The 17,350-nt window shown below is 39.4% G+C and overlaps 2 protein-coding genes and 1 long non-coding RNA gene across 8 annotated transcripts in view; 2 read left to right on the forward strand and 1 right to left on the reverse strand.

Moving 5' to 3' along the window:
• Window positions 1–17,350, forward strand: part of LOC309615376 — a 515,886-nt gene that overhangs the window by 215,774 nt on the left and 282,762 nt on the right. The gene's annotated exons all lie outside the window — the stretch shown is intronic.
• CRH (corticotropin releasing hormone) overlaps window positions 1–17,350 on the forward strand; it is a 435,535-nt gene that overhangs the window by 183,339 nt on the left and 234,846 nt on the right. For 2 of the 3 annotated variants that reach the window (XM_082364867.1, XM_082364868.1), the window contains 2 exons: window positions 11,291–11,593; window positions 12,420–13,518. The exons of the other annotated variant lie outside the window; for it this stretch is intronic. In XM_082364867.1, coding sequence (XP_082220993.1) covers window positions 12,430–13,011 — 582 coding nt within the window. In that variant the 5' untranslated portion in view covers window positions 11,291–11,593; window positions 12,420–12,429 and the 3' untranslated portion in view covers window positions 13,012–13,518. Of the gene's footprint in view, window positions 1–11,290; window positions 11,594–12,419; window positions 13,519–17,350 lie in introns of those variants that run through there. 3 annotated transcript variants of the gene reach the window in all.
• The window catches only part of TRIM55 (tripartite motif containing 55), a 42,031-nt gene continuing 39,633 nt past the window's right edge, over window positions 14,953–17,350 (reverse strand). For all 4 annotated transcript variants that reach the window (XM_082364828.1, XM_082364825.1, XM_082364824.1 and 1 more), the window contains one exon: window positions 14,953–15,451. In XM_082364828.1, the coding sequence (XP_082220954.1) occupies window positions 15,346–15,451 (106 nt within the window). In that variant the 3' untranslated portion in view covers window positions 14,953–15,345. The remainder of the gene's footprint in view (window positions 15,452–17,350) is intronic.

Below are 17,350 nucleotides of genomic sequence, written 5' to 3' on the forward strand. Positions count from 1 at the left end.
CCACAGCTGGTGGGCAAGTGCAGCCCACACAAGGGACACTCCTTGAAGCACCTGGCTCCAGGAGATTTTGTGATTCTGGGCCCCACTGATCATCTCCTAGACAAGACCACTCCTTCAAGGCTGGAAGAGGTAGCTGTTACACCTAATACATATAGACAAACAGAAAGAGTCAGGCAAAATGAGACAGGGGTATATATTCCAAGCCAAACAACAAGATAAATCCCTAGAAAAAGACCTTAATGAGGTGGATATAAGCAACCTACCACATAAAGAGTTCAAAGTCATGGTCATAAAACTGCTCACCTCAGGAGAAGAATGGATGAACACAGTGAGAACTTCAATAAAGAGATAGAAAATATAAGAAAGTACCAAACAGAAGTTATAAGTGAACTGAAAAATACACTTGAGAGGGTTCAAGAGAAGACTGGATGAAGTAGAAGTATGAAGCAGCGAGCTGGAAGAGCAAGCAATGGAAATCACTCAGACAGAGCAGCAAAATTAGAAAAAAAAATTTTTAAGTGAATATACCTTAAGGGCCTCTAGGACAACATCAAGTGAAATAACAGTCACATTATAGGGATCCCTGAAGGACAAGAGAGAGAGAGAGAGAAAAGGCCAGAAAAATTATTTGAATAAATAATGGCTGAAAACTTTCCTCATCTGGGGAAGGAATCAGACATCCAGGTCCAGAAAGCCCAGAGAATTCCAAATAAAATGAACTCAATGAGAGTCACACCAAGACACATTATAATTAAGGTGGTAAAAGTTAAAGATAAAGAGAGAATCTTAAAAGCAGCAAGAGAAAAACAACTCATTACATACAAAACCCCATAAGGCTATCAGCAAATTTTTCAGCAGGAAGTTTACAGGCCAGAAGGGAGTGGCATGACATATATAAAGTGCTGAAAGGAAAAAAATTCCAACCAAGAATTCTCTACCTGGCAAGGTAGAGAATTCATTCAGAATTGAAGGAGAGATTAAGATTTTTACAGATAAGCAAAAGGATGTCATTACCACTAAATTGGCTCTATAAGAAATGTTAAAGGGACTTCTCTAATCTAAAAAAAGGCACTAATTAATCATTTTAAAAATATGAAAGTAAAAATTTCAGTGGAAAAGGTAGATAAATAGTAGAAGTAGTGGATCAATTGCTTAAAAAGCAAGTGTGAATGTTAAAAGACAAAAGTAGTCAAATTAACTAAAATTACAATAATTAGTTAAGGGAAGCATAAAATAAAATGATGTAAAATGTGTCATTAAAAATATAAAACATGGGAGGGTGTAAAAGTGTAAAGCTTTGGAATGTGTTGAAAGTTAGTTTGCTATCAAGTTAAAAGAGACTACTATATACATAAGATGTTGTATGTGAACCTCACAGTAACCACAAAGAAAAAACTTATAGTAAACACACAAAAGAAAATGAGAAAGGAACATAAACATAACACTAAAGAAATCCAGAAAACCACAAGGACAGAAAGAAAGAGAATAAGAAAGGAACAGAGAGGAATTTTTTTTAAAAAGCCAGAAAACAATGAACAAAATGGCAGTAAGTACATACTTACTTTAAAATGATTATTTTAAATGTAAATGCACTAAATTCACCAATCAAAATACACAGAGTGACTGAATGGATTAAAAAAACAAAACTCATCTATATGCTGCCTACAAGACACTCACTTCAGAAGTAAGGACACACACAGACTGAATGTGAAGGAATTGAAAACAGATATTCCATGCAATTGGAAATGAAAAGAAAGCTGGTGTAGCTATAATCATATCAGACAAAACAGACTTTAAAAAAAGAAGACTGAAATAAAAGAAAAGGGTACTACATTGTGATAAAGTGGTGAATCCAGGAAGAAGATATAACATTTATAAATATATATGTACCCAACATAGGTACATCAAAATATATAAAGCAAATATTAATAAACCTAAAGGAAAAAATTGAAAGAAATACAATAATAGTATGGGACTTTTAACACCCCACTTATGGCAATGGATAGATCATACAGACAGAAAATAAACATCAGCCTTAAATGACACATTAGATCAGATGGACTTAATAGATATATACAGAACACTCAATCCGAAAGCAGCAGAATACACATTTTTTCAAGTGCACATGGAATATTCCCCAGGATAGATCACATGTTAGGCCACAAAACAAGTTTCAATAAATTCAAGAAGATTGAAATCATATCAAGCATCTTTTCTAACCACAATGGTATGAAATTAGAAAACACAAGAAGAGAAATGGAAAAGCCACCCAAAAAAGTGAAGATTAAACAACATACTACTGAATAACCAATGGGTCATCAAAGAAATCAAAGGAGAATTTTTTAAAAAATCCCACAGAAATACGACATACCAAATCTATGGGATGCAACACAAGTGGTTCTAAGGGAAATTCATAGCAATACAGGCCTACCTCAAGAAACAAGAAAAAGCAATCTAACTTTACACCTAAAGGAACTAGAAAAAGGAGAGCAACAAAGCCTAAAGTTAGTAGAAGGAAAGAAGGAAATGATAAAGATCAGAGTGGAAGTAAATGAAATAGAGACTAAAAAGACAACAGAAAAGATCAATGAAACTAAGAGCTGCTTCTTTGAGATGGTAAACAAAATCAATAATCCTTTAGCTAGACTAACCAAGAAAAAAAGAGGGCTCACATAAATAAAATCATAAGTGAAGGAGGAGTAATTATGACTGACACCACAGAAATACAAAGGATCATAAGAGAGTACTACAAATATACATGAACAAATTGGATAACCTAGAAGAAGTGGACAAATTCCTAAAAACATACAATCTACCTAGACTAAATCATTAAGAAATGGAAAACCTGAATAGATCAATTACTACTAAGAGGACTAGATCAGCAATCAAAAAAACTCCTAACAAGCAAAAGTCCAGAACCAGACACTTCACTGGTGAATTCTACAAAACATTCAAAGAAGATGAAGTACCTCTCCATCTCAAACTTCTGAAAAAATTGAAGCGGAAGGAACGCTTCCAAACACATTTTATGAGACCAGCATTCCAAACTCATTTTATTAGGGCAGCATCACCCTGATACCAAAACCAGACAAGGACACTAAAAAAAAGAAAAGAAAAGTACAGGCCAGTATCCCTGATGAGCATAGATACAAACATCCTCAACAAAATATTAGCAAAACAAATTCAACAATGCATTAAAAGGATCATACACCAGGATCAAGTGGGATTTATTCCTGGGATGAAAGGATGGTTGAACATTCACAAATCAATCAATGTGATACAGCACATCTGTGAATTGAAAAATAAAAGTCATATAATCCTCTCAAAAGATGCAGAGAAACCATTGATAAAATTCAAAATTCATATATGATAAAAACTTTCAACGGAGTGGGTAAAGAGGGAATGTGCCTGAACACAATAAAGGCTGTGTATGACAAACCCAGAGCTAACATTACACTCAAGAGTGAAAGCTGAAAGCTTTTCCTCTAAGATCAGGAAAAAGACAAGGATGCCCACACTTGCCACATTTATTCAACATAGTATTGAAAGTCCTAGCCACAGCAACTAGGCAAGAAAAAGAAATAAAAGGCATCCAAATTGGAAAGGAAGAAGTAACACTGTCACTTTTTGCAGATGACATGTAACTATATATAGAAAACTCTAAAGACCCCACCAAAAAAAACTGTTAAAACTAATAAATGAAGTTGCAGGATTCAAAATCAATATGTAGAATTCTGTGGTGTCTCTATATACTACTAACAAACTATCAGAAAAAGAAATTAAGAAAACAATCCCATGACAATTGCATCAAAACGAATAAAATACATTAGAATAAATTTAAGCAAGGAGGTGAAATACCTGTACCTTGAAAACTATAAGACACTGATGAAAGAAATTGAGGAAGACACAAATAGATGGAAAGATATTCCATGCTTGTGGATTGGAAGAATTATTAAAATGCCCATACTACCCAAAGCCATCTACATATTTAATACAACCCCTTTCAAAATTCCAATGACATATTTTACAAATGATTCTAAAATTTATATGGAATCATGGAAGATTCTGACTAGCTGAAACAATCTTGAGAGAGAAGAACAAAGCTGAGGTATCATTCTCCCTGATTTCAAACTATAGTGGCAAAGCTACAGTAATCTAAACAGTATGGTACTGGCACAAAAACAGACTCATACACCAATGGAACATAATAGAGAGCCCAGAAACAAACCCACACATATATGGACAATTAATTTATGACAAAGGTTCCAAAAACTTACAATGGAGAAAGGAGAATCTCTTCAATAAATGGTGTTGGGAAAACTGGACAGCCACAAGCAAAGGAATGAAACTAGACCACTGTCTTAAACCATATACAAAAATTAACTCAGAATGGATTAAAGAGTTGAATGTAAGACCTGAAACCATAGAATTCCCAGCAGAAAACTTAGGCAGTAATCTTATTGAGATGCTGGTCTTAGCAGTGTTTTTGTGGATCTAACTCCAAAGGCAAGGGAAACAAGAGCAAAAATAAACAAATGGGACTACATCAAACTAAAAAGTTTCTATACAACAATGGAAACCATCATCCAAACAAAGAGACCACCTATTGAATGGGAGAAGATATTTGCAAGTCATATATCTGATAATGGGTTAATATCCAAAATATATAAAGAACTCATACAACTCAACAACAAAATAACAACCCAATTTTACAATGGACAGAAAATCTGAATAGACATTCTTCCAAAGAACCCATTACAGATGGCCAACAGATACATGAAAAGATGCTCAACATCACTAATTAGTAGAGAAATACAAATCAAGACCATAATGAGATATCACGTCATACCTGTTAAAATGGCTATTATCAAAAAGTCAAGAAATAACAAGTGGTGGAAAGGATGTGGAGAAAAGGGAACCCTCATACATGGTTGGTGAGATTGTAAATTGGTGCAGCCACTATGGAAAGCAATATGGAGATTTCTCAAAAAATTAAGAATAGGACTACCATATGATTCAGCTACTATACTTCTAGGTATTTACCCAAAGAAAACAAAAATGCTAATTTAAAAAGATATATGCACTTCTATGTTTATTGTAACATTATTTACAATAGCCAAGATACGGAAACAATGTAAGTATCTACTGATGGATAAATGGATAAAGAAGATGTGGTATATACACACACACACACACACACATACACACACACACACACACACACACCCTGAATACTACTCAGCCATAAAGAAGAATGAAATCTTGCCATTTGTGACAATGTAGATGGTCTTTGAGGGTATTATGCTAAGTGAAATAAGTGAGAAGGAAAAAGACAAACATCATATAATTTCACTCATGTGGAATGTGAATAAACAAATGAACAAACAAAATAAAACAGAACTCACAGATATAGAGAACAGATTGGTGGCTATCAGAGTGGAAGGGGGCTTGCGGGTGGGCAAAAGGAGTAAAGGAAGTCAACTGTACGGTGAGGGGTGGTAACTAGACTTTTGGGGATGGTCACTTATAGCGTATATAGATATTGAGTTATGTTGTACACCTGAAACAATAATAATGATAATAATAATGGTAATAATAATAAAAGAAGGATGAGGAGAGAAGTGGAGAGATGGGAAAAGACAATCCTAACTAAATAACATTAGTAGCTTGGTCCAGCCATGTCCGTAGCTAGATACATTCCTGAACGTCCCAGCTATATAAGCCAATACATTCTGTTCTTGTTTTAAAAAAAGAAAAGAAATGAGAATCAGAATGACATTGAATTTTTTTATCAGCAACCCTCAATGATAAAACACAAGGGAACAATACTTTCAAAGTTCTGGAGGAAGATTATGTTCAACCTGGAATTGCATACCTTGCTGAAGTATCACTCAATTATCTTGGTTAAATAAAACCCTTTTCAGAAATTCAAGAACTTGCACTATTTTTTATTGCTGAGGAATATTCCATTGTATGATACCACCAATTGGAAGTGTTTCAATTTGAGACCATGATGAATAAAGCAGCTATAAACATTTTTGTACAAAAAAAAAAAAAAAGCAATTCAAGAACTCAGAAAATTTACCTGCCATACATCTTTTCTTAGAAAGTTATCTCTGTGGTTGTGCTCTAGCAAAATAAATGCAGAAATCAAGAAGGAATAAATCATATGACTCTGGATAGTGAATTCAATCAATAAACAAAAAAGAGAAGTCCCAGGAAGACAGCTGTGCACCAGACCAGTCTGAAAGCAGCAGATTAGAGTACTCAAGTAGAGGGGTCTTAAAAATAGGGGAAGGGCTTGATAGATTGCTTGTCATAATTGAAATCTGAAAGAAATTGGGAAGAAAAGTAAGACAGTAATTCTGGGAAAAACCAAACTGGGAATATAAAAAAGGTAATTGGTAATTGTAGAAAAACAAAAACAAGAAAGGAAATATATCAGAGTCTATGACTTTGTTCTGCAGTGAACACTTTTTACATAGTCAATAATTACAAACTACATTGATTTTTAACTTTTAGATCAATCTATAGTCAACACACAAAGTGCTTTAACTATAGCTATGTAAGTATTAACACTGACAATCTAAAAGTACAGTTGAGAGATCCTGGGATATCAAGGTGCAGGAGGGTGTTTGAAAAGCTGAAAGGATACTAACATTCTCATTTTACAATCCAGAGAGTTAAGAGATATTGTTTATATAGGAAGGATCAGGAAATGATTCTATGAATGTATTACTTAAAGGTGCAAGGGTAAGATGTAGAAGAAAAATTAAAAAGCAGGTCATTAGGATAGTGATCAACAATGAAGAATGAATAGAAAGTGGTACCTTTTGATGGAATGCCATGCAGTCAATAAAACAGATGTCATTTAGATATAGGAAAATGTTTGAGGTATTTTTTTTTAAATTATTAGCACCTTTAATTATTTATTTTATTTTATTTTATTTTGGCTGTGTTGGGTCTTCGTTTCTGTGGGAGGGCTTCCTCTAGCTGCGGCAAGCGGGGGCCACTCTTCACTGCGGTGCGCGGGCCTCTCAGTATCGTGGCCTCTCCTGTTGTGGAGCACAGGCTCCAGACGCGCAGGCTCAGCAGTTGTGGCTCACGGGCCTAGTTGCTCCGCGGCATGTGGGATCTTCCCAGACCAGGGCTCGAACCCGTGTCCCCTGCATTAGCAGGCAGACTCTCAACCACTGCACCACCAGGGAAGCCCGAGGTATTATTTTAAGTGGAAAAAAGTAGATTATAAATTTTTAGTTATAAAATGTTATCTAGTAATTTCTATATGATAGGTTTGTAGATTTTAACAAATACTCCATTCATTGTCTACAGTTCATCCATTCAAAAGGTTTATTGGGTATCTACCATGTTTTAGCACTGTGCTAGGGGCTGGGGTAACAAAAATGGCAGTTTATAAAGAAAATCAAGTCTCTGCCACACAGTTGACAGTCCAGCAAGGAAGATACATATTGTACCAGTAAGGATGTAAAAATGTGAGCTTTTTTTTTTTTTTAATAAGGGATTTTAATGGTTCTACAACTTTTTTTTTTTTTTTTTTTGGCTGTGTTGGGTCTTCGTTTCTGTGCGAGGGCTTTCTCTAGTTGCGGCAAGCGGGGGCCACTCTTCATCGCGGTGCGCGGGCCTCTCACTGTCGTGGCCTCTCTTGTTGCGGAGCACAGACTCCAGATGCGCAGGCTCAGTAGTTGCGGCACATGGGCCTAGTTGCTCTGCGGTATGTGGGATCTTCCCAGACCAGGGCTCGAACCCGTGTTCCCTGCACTGGCAGGCAGATTCTCAACCACTGCGCCACCAGGGAAGCCCAAAACGTGAGCTTTATGATGGAGGACATTCATGATATTAGGAGAACATGGAGCACAGGTCCCAAACCTAATCTAGGAATCTGGGAAAGATTCCTCCGACCAATTACTTTTAAGTTAAGAGGAGGGGGAGGAGGAGGGGTTGTTGTTAGGCAGAAATTAGGAACACAGTCTTATCCCAATTACATAAAATATGTGAGCTCAGGAAAAATTCTCAAGGGAAACAGCAAAATATTAATGGAGATTATATTCTGGAATGTAAGGAATTTTGTATTCTTCTTTATACTTTTCCAATTTTTCTAAGTTTTCTGTAAGGAGGATGAATGGCTTTGATAATCAGAAGAGATTGATAAAAGTTACTGTTACTAGTGAAGCAGTTAGATACTTGTGCTGTTTGAGGTCCTCTCCCTAGCCCTACCTATGGAAGTTACAAACAATTGTCAAATCACCTATCCACCCTCGGCACTGTTAAAGGCTGTCATTGGAGATGGTAGATTCATTTCAACAAATGTTTCAGTTAGCAAACCTGGATTATGCCTTCATTTGCCATGAACTTTGCTAGTAGAAGCATATGCTGGGATCTCCTCAAAAGTCAGGGAGATGCAGATGGCAGGAATATGCCCAGCAGGTACCTATTATTTCTAATATTTCTTTATTCATTGGACTGCTGTGCCATCTTTTTAAATTTAACTAGACCCTGTATTATGTTCTTATTGAAAAATACGGTTGAAAGCATGAAATAATCCCTGTTTTGTGCCCGTATTTCTTGGATTGTGTTTTTAGGTTGTAAAAGCATTTAAATTGGTTCTCCAGTGACTCCTTTCAAGAAGTTATTCCTACATGTAAGATTGAATCTGTCAGTGGTAATTTTTACAGACTTGGGTATTTAGTTTGCTGTACCTATAAGTCCTCTTGCAATATGTTATTTCTTCAATCACACATTTGTATCATTATTTTGAGAACCACATAACTCTATACTTTATCAAAAGATCTCTTTTTTCCAAAGTAAACTAAGGTGGAAAATCAAATTAATGCAACTTAAGTTGGCAATGCATTTAAAAACCTCATGTTATAATGACAAGATTCAGCTGACAGGTAAATTGCAGTGTGTGCACAGAGATCAGGTGCTAGGGCATCAGCATGCACAGAGAATCTCTGTGCTCTCATGCCTTAGGAGACTTATCAATATACGAAAGTCGGAGAAAAGGTAACTCAGGATGGGTGTGTGAACATGTTGCTTTACCTAAATTCATCTTCTCACTTCAATTTGTTTCTGTGTCTCTGCTGGAAAAGGCAGGTCAAAGGGTATTGTTATATTATGGAAATACTACAGCTGGTAGTCAAAAGAACTGGATTCTAATTCTGACTTTTATCACTAACTAGCTGAGAGACTTCAGGTAAGTCACTTAACCTCTCTGGTTCTCATTAAAACTAAATGATCTCTTCCAGTCATTTCTAATGTGAATACTCAGTGATTTGATGAGATCTAACTTTTGGCTAAATTGTGGCGAGTAGGGGCTACTCTGCACAGTTGCTCCTCCCCTGAGATCTAGGCCTTTTGTTCCTCACCCCTAGTCAGAGTCACTTTGCCCAACCAACTGCCTACTCTAGGAAAATCTCACAGCAAGGATTCAGCAGTGACGAGGGAGCTATACTAAATCAACATCCTCCATGTGGCCCAAGAGGAGAGAGATCTGAAAAGGTTTGGGGTTAGTCAAAGCCTAGAATAAGTTGTATCTTCTCTGGAGGGACCTCCCAGGTCTCCCCAGGTAAACCCATGGTCTTATCCCTTTCCTAGTTCTTCTTCTGTGTCCGTTAACCTCAACTTCCCCTGTCAAATCTACTTCCACCTCCAGGTTGATTGATATCCAAGCTGAGATATGCCAATGGGGACAGAAGAGGGTTCTTTTCTTACTAACATAAAACACAGTTTTCCTCTAAAATCTCAACCAGTTTCATAATTATGATCTTCTATTAACAACTCACATCTTCCCCAGAAGACACATTTCTTTCTCTGTTCTCTTATGTCAAAAGTACATTCCATAGTGCAATGATCCAACTATGGGCTGACTTCTCTGGAAACTGCCAGAATTTCTCTTTCTACCTTCCTTTTGTTTCTAAGAGCAGTTGTGGATTATTATAGACGCAAAAATAGGAGCTGAAATAAGCATTGCATCATTTGTCATGCTAGCTACAAAGGAAGTAGCAGAGGTAACCAGGAATGAGGAAAAGGAAATTTCTGATAAACAGCTCTGATGGTTATATAGAAGCTGAATTGAATCATAGACACCAGAGTTTGGAATTGAATTTTGAATTGCAGAATTAGAGGTAACTGCCTCCCACCTATATGATAGTATCGATTTATTTTGAAATTTGAGTGTGGTTTTATAGGCATTCCATTCTGTGGTACTGCCAGAGAGCATTTATTTATTTACCAGTCTCCCATGCAGCACATTTGAATTTGGAAAAAGAAATAATTAAAACAACAACAACCTGGGTGCTCCTGATGTGGATACTATCATGGATATTAATAGTATTTGGAACTGAAATGAATGAGGTTATCTTTTACAGGCTCAATATTCATCAATGAAAACATGTAACTGACAAATTCAGCCCTGTAATCAAGCAGTTTAAGCCTTTCCCAGTATAGAATAGGAAGTTAGAATGAATGCTTCTGTCATTGGGCTTGCATTGAGTAAACTAGATAAAGATAGTTTAACTCACTCACCTTTCACTGGTACTTTCTCTAATTTAGAAACAGAAAAGTCCAAAATTAATTTCAGATTCTGAGAGGAGGAACAGTGAGTTTCTGGGAGAACTTAAAATCTTTCCTGACAACCTGGTTTGTGCCTCTTCATCATGGGAGTAGCTCTTGCATCATTTTAAAAACTTGGGCAGTGTTTCAAGAGACTTATTGGTCTTGCCTCTGCAGACTCATAATTCCTTCATCTGTTCTTGGGAGGAAAAAGCAGTTAGAGGCTTAAAAGCTGGACGTCTCTGCACTCCCATCTCCTTGTTCTTCATTCTTATCCAGGCAGAAAGGTAATGGGACACTTTGTCTCTAGCAAAGGGATATTTTCCAATACTGAGGTGTTGCCTGACACAGCTGGTCAGAGAAGTTAGGTGGGAGAGGGGAGGGGAGGATCCAGAGTCACCCCCTATAACTGGTTACTGCTTTTCCCACAAGACCGTGTGTTGATAGACCTCCCTTCCTTCACTCTTTCCCTTCCTCTCCCCTCTCAGTCACTGTCTCTTTCCTGACCTTCAGTTTGGCCTTTCCTAGTAAGAGGTCAGTATGTTTTCACACTTGGGAAATCTCATTCAAGAATTTTTGTCAATGGACAAGTCATAAGAAGCCCTTCCATTTTAGGGCTCGTTGACGTCACCAAGGAGGCGATAAATATCTGTTGATATAATTGGATGTGAGATTCAGTGTTGAGAGAGCAAAAATTCTGCCCCTCGTTCCCCGGCAGGGCCCTGTGATTTATGCAGGAGCAGAGGCAGCACGCAATCGAGCTGTCAAGAGAGCGTCAGCTTATTAGGCAGATGCCGCGTGGTTTCTGAAGAGGGTCGACGCTATAAAATCCCACTCCGGGCTCTGGAGTGGAGAAACTCGGAGCCCAAGTCCGTGGAGAGACTGAAGAGAAAGAGAAGAGGGAAAGAAGAAGAGAGTGGGGAAAGAAGGGAGAAAGGAAGAAAACCCCTGAGAAAGCCCCGGACACGTTCCTCTGCAGAGAGGCGCAGCGCTCCGCTCACCTGCAGAAGCGCCTCGGAAGGTAGGGAGCGCCTAGACGGAAACGCGCCTCCAACTTTGCGCTGCCCGAGCTGCCACGGTGCGCGCCGCGCAGCCAGCTGTCCCTAGGCGTGTGTGTGTGTGTGTGTGTGTGTGTGTGTGTGTGTGTGTGTGTGTGTGTGTGTGTGTGTGTGTGTGTGTGTGTGTTTACCGGCTGTGCCTCAAGATTCCGAGAGTAGCTGGGATGTGGCTAAAGCGAACTTAGACGGCTGCTCATCGTTACCCGAACTGGCAGTTATCCCTCGCTGGCTGCGTAAATGAGCCCCCCATCCATCCCAGCCGCCGAGAGAAGGATGCAAGCGCAGGGATGGAGAACGAGGAGGAGGAGGCAGCAGTTCTCAATTGGGAGGAAAACGCTGAAACATCCGGAAGGGGTGGGGTGGGGGGGGTGGGGGGAGATGTGTAGAACAGGTGAGATCTTAAATTTGGAGGTCTTCTCTAGAGCTCGGGGGATTGGTTTGGGGGACCGTTACAAAGGGGACTCAGGGACCGTCCGTCCCTTCGTGAGTCTCGTAAGAAGAGTCAGTCCGGCCTGACGAGGGGCAGAGCTTTGGCGCCGAGCCCTGCAGGCGTCCCTTTTCTTGCTCCCCGTCTCGGTCTCCCTCCAACTCGGGAAGTCCGAGTTTGCGCGCTTCAGCACCGCGGACAGCGCCCGCCCAAGCCCCCGAGCCAGGTCTGTGGGTGTGGTCCTGTAGGAAGCCCCCCCTACCCCGAGTGCACCTCCCAGTTGAGCTCAACTCTGATCAACTCTCCCTCTCTCTCCTTCTGTCTCTCGCTCCGCCCTCTGCCCACCTCGGTGCCGCACGTAGCGCCCCTAACATGCGGCTGCCGCTGCTCGTGTCCGCGGGCGTCCTGCTGGTGGCTCTCCTGCCCTGGCCGCCGTGCAGGGCCCTCCTTAGCCGGGGGCCCGTCCCGGGGGCCCGGCAGGCCTCGCAGCGCCCCCAGCCCCTGGATTTCTTCCAGCCTTCGTCGCAGCCTCAGCAGCCGCAGGCTCGGCCCGTCCTGCTCCGCCTGGGGGAGGAGTACTTCCTCCGCCTGGGTAGCCTCAACAAGAGCCCCGCTGCTCCGCTCTCGCCCGCCTCCTCGCCTCCTGCCGGCAGCAGCGGCAGCCGCCTTTCGCCGGACGAGGTGGCCGCCAACTTTTTCCGCGCGTTGCTGCAGCAGCTGCCGCTGCCCCGGCGCCCGCTCGACAGCCCTGCGAGTCCGGTGGAACGCGGCGCCGAGAACGCCCTCGGCGGCCGCCAGGAGGCACCGGAGAGGGAGAGGCGAGCCGAGGAACCTCCCATCTCCCTGGATCTCACCTTCCACCTCCTCCGAGAAGTCTTGGAAATGGCCAGGGCTGAGCAGTTAGCGCAGCAAGCTCACAGCAACAGGAAACTGATGGAGATTATTGGGAAATGAAACGGTGCGTTTGGCCAGAAAGATTCTGCATTTAACACAAAAAGTAAAAATAAAAAATAATGCAGTATTCTGTACCACGGCATTGCTCTGATACCATTTGTTTATTTTTATATAGCTTGAGACGCAGAGGATGTACAGCGAGAGCGCCCATACTCCTTAGTGAGCATGCACAAATGTATTCACGCGCAGCAACGCAACATCCTGTAATCTGTACCGTGTACTTATAGTTTCTATTTCCAGGTGTCTTTAACAGTGTTTTAAAGCGAGTATAGACCCAGGAGGAAATGTTTTGAAGAAGCAGACAGAAGTCACCCAATTGATTTGGTTGTGATTTGAGCCAGAAAGAATGTCATTCTCTTGGGTGGGTGAGTCAAAATCTGTAAGCTCTTTGAACCAACTTTTCCTTGTAAACGTTTCAGTAATAAAACAGCTTTCCAATCCTTGGTCAATTTGGTTGTGTAAGAGAATGTTGAATATTTATATTTCTAATAAAAGCTGCAAAGGTAATCATGACTTTATTTTTCCTCTTCAGTGCTCACAGGGGAATATACTCTGAGCTCCTTACTTCCTCCAAATTGACTTCAGCACAAGAGAAAACCAAACCCCTTGCATTTAATTTTCTACTAAAAACACAAACCTATGTCAGTGGCTTACACTGCAACCACCTTAGACTCATCTCTGCACCCCAGATTACTCCTCTGAGGTTGAGTTAAATAATTTGGAAAGTTGTTTCCAGTTCTAAGGCTTGGTAATTCTATAAATAGAAGATTGATTCATAATGGAAATAACATCTAACCCTGACTACCTATAAGATGTGAAATAATTGGGGACAGTGGGGAAGGAGGAAAGGAAAAGAGGACAAGGGCTGTGGGGGGGCTTTCCTCCAATTAGGGGCCAAAATGCTGCATTGTTTTTCCATGAGAAAGGCTTACTTTATCAAACGATTACTTTGGTACCATTAATTATCTTTTTTCTAAGCTATTTTCCACTGCTGTCTTCTAGTAGGAGAAACTTAGTATCCTCTCCACTTAAAAGAACTAAATGTAGTTGCTGTAAAATGGCCCTTGGGAACATTTTTTTTATAAAGCACATTTTGACTTGAATAACTTCACAAATACCTCATGTATGTCTATGCCAACCCTAATCGCTTTAATTCTTAGGAATACAAACTATCTCTATGCACTTCTAAAATCAAACAGCACACCTAATTAGTTTTACAATGCACTCGCCTTTGGTAGCTTAGTTATAACTTTAAAAATTCAATCGAATGTTTAATACTTCAGAATTAATCTGGATGGATGAGGATACTTCTTCCCGTAAGACCCTTTAACTTCACTTGATTAGTGGATTAGTAAGATGATATGAAACATAATAAATCATTGTGAGACTAAGTTGTTAAAAACAGCATTTATTTAAGAGTTCATACAGAGTAAAGTTAAAACTTATGTTTCGAAGGAGGCAAAATTATGGTGGAACAAATAAAGCATGATTTAAATACATATATATATATATTTGTACATGTATAATGTGTATTGTGTGTGTATATATATATATATTTAAATACATGCAGTTATTCTACAGTTCAGCAGATTGGTGCCTCAGTGGATACATAAGAAAATAGCCAGTTCCTGTTGAAAAGTCTTTTTTAGTTAAAGTGCCTGATATCTGCATATCTAAAACTAAGATTAGAAAAATGTCACAAGAAATGTCCTTGGCCTTTAGCCTTCTGGACTATGAAAGTGTCACCAGAGTCAAAGAACATTTCTGGATATCCATTCAGCGACATCTATGGTGGAAATGAGGAAAGCTTTGTGAAGCATCTCATATCTTTGGTCAATGATTTACCTTTTGTCCATATATTGATAAATCAGTCACTTCTGAATTAACACTGAATTTCACTGACCACCTGCATTGTTAAAGAGGAAAGAGAATAAGAGCTACTATGATATCATAACAAAAGACAGTGCCTATTAGAGACGAGAGTGTAGTGCCCACATTTTTCAACACCTGCCACTTGTTACTGAAACACACACACACACATACCACACCTACAAACCCTTCATAATGTTTCCCACACAATAAAAGATTTGCGTAAGATCAAGTTCCTTTTTTCCCAATGCTTTCTGCAACTGTTTTCTCAAAGCATTGTTTTCCCTCAATGTGTTAGCTAAGTCATCTGGAATTAAAGGGTATTTTTGGTAGAAATCCCGTTCAGAGGTCCCTTTCATCATCTGCATAATATTAGTTTCATCTAGGTTCCCTGCTGCCTGTGTGAATCTCAGCCAGGCAGACAGAGGTGCAGCAGTTGGAATGAACATCATTCGTTCAGGGAGTTCAACCAGGAAAAGGAGAAGACATGGCGAGCTGGCTCAGAATCAGCTCCATTCCCACTCCCTGAAGCTGCAGCCTGTCCCTGGAGGGGAGGGTCCTCAAATCCAGTCTGCAACAGAAGAAAATCTGCATCAGAGGAAAAAGAGGCCAGTCCTTTTTGAGTTGGTCCAGTCACTTTTCTATTGAGGGGAAAGGATAATAATAATTATATAGGACATAATTATTATTAGGAATGGAGAGCAAGCTCAGGTTATCTTGGCTATGGCCAAGAGCCATGGAAGGGATTCACACTCATGATCTAAAAAGGGGCAACAGGAATGCATGCCCCTTGGGAAACAGTACAGGCTATTCTACTTTTTTTTAAAGTCCACTTGTACATGATTTACTGAGATGAAAATAACATTAAAACTAGTAGGAATTTGGGTTTAGAAAAGTCTGCAAAATAAATAAAATCCTGATTTAAATGACTTCACTACATCACATGACATATTATAATCTCTCCACTGCTAAAGTAAGAATTTCTACCAGCATATGAAGAAAAAAAAAAATATATATATATATATATGTAATTTTTTCAAAACTGCAAGCTTAGTTGTGAGCAAATCATGAATAAAAGGACTTTTTTCTCCAGGCAATAAAATCTAATTACATAGACATTTCTAAAGAGATATCTTTTATAGATACCAGACAGATACAAGTTATGATTTTGAAGTCATTGATCTATCTAATCTCATAAGTGAAATTTACTTATGATGCCTTGAATTTAAAAAATAATCACTCAGTGGAATGAGGGAGGGACAATCATAAAGAAGTCTTGCTGAAATGCGACTTGAAATAAAAATTCAGACTGCTTACATTGAAGGTACCATGACAAACAGAGAACTTCCTCAGAGAACTACCAAGCACAGACTAACATTCTGACGACTTCACTGGTAAAGTTATCACATGGGATTAGAATGCCACTGATGCCAAAGCAATGAGGTAGGCACATGCATTCAACCCAGAATCCCTGGGTGATGTTATGAAGCTGCTGTATGAATGGACAATACCTGGCACAGGCAAAGCAGAACTTTGATAACTATGTTGTTTTGTTGCCACTCAAACTAGTTTCAAGAGAAAAATGAGTGCTTGTCCTGCACTTTACCAGATTTTACCCTAAGTATATACCGGGTGCTGATGTTTCAAGCTCACTAAAATTTTCCCAAGTCCTTATGGCTTTAGGATTATCCTTCCCCCTGCCATGTTGTTCCCTGATAGAAAGTTAAGAAGGGCCATGGAATCATATTAGCCACAGTAGAATAAAACTAAAGCAGGTAGATTTCTATAAAGGAATAGTTGAGACATCGAGTGTGACCGGGCTTTTTTTAAAAGGCTGTTATTAGATTCTGTGGGTAAGGGGTTAGCCACCTCAATGTCCTTGAAGTTGATATGGAATAAACATCATCCTGACAGAACCCTGTGCCTATGTATGCATGCTGAACTCTTCTCTTTTCCATCATAGTCACCTTACTCTCACGAATCCTAAAAAAACCCAGGTGATCTAGGCATATCATTAATGCGTAAAGTACTTTTCTCTAGCCATTCTGTGTGAGTGAAGAGTGAATTCTGCCTAGATGAACAGACCATCAGGCTTCATTTTGTAGCCTCTTTTCCTTGAAGGCAATTTCTAATCTAGAGGAAACTTCCATGACAGTTGTTCTGAAATATCTGAAGGGTGAAACTAGAGTTGGGTAAGGTATTTTCTGCAGAGGAATAGAATCTTTGTGACACTGCTGGTGGCTTGCAAGCCATTTGGGGCTGCTTTTGGAATCTGTATATATTTTAGTGCGTTTTTTTTTATACTCGAGATTAAAATCTATCTTCCATTTTCAATGTTTTAGCTGTTAATACCCTACAGCCTTCAAAACTTGGTATTAGATAGCTTGGGTTTGCTACTTTTACACTCTCATGTTTTTAGTCAGTTATTAGATGCCAAACAATATGGACCAATGCTATCTTTCAGAGCAGA

The sequence above is a fragment of the Balaenoptera borealis genome, assembly GCF_965194805.1.
Source record: "Balaenoptera borealis genome assembly, chromosome: 17".
NCBI lineage: Eukaryota > Metazoa > Chordata > Mammalia > Artiodactyla > Balaenopteridae > Balaenoptera > Balaenoptera borealis.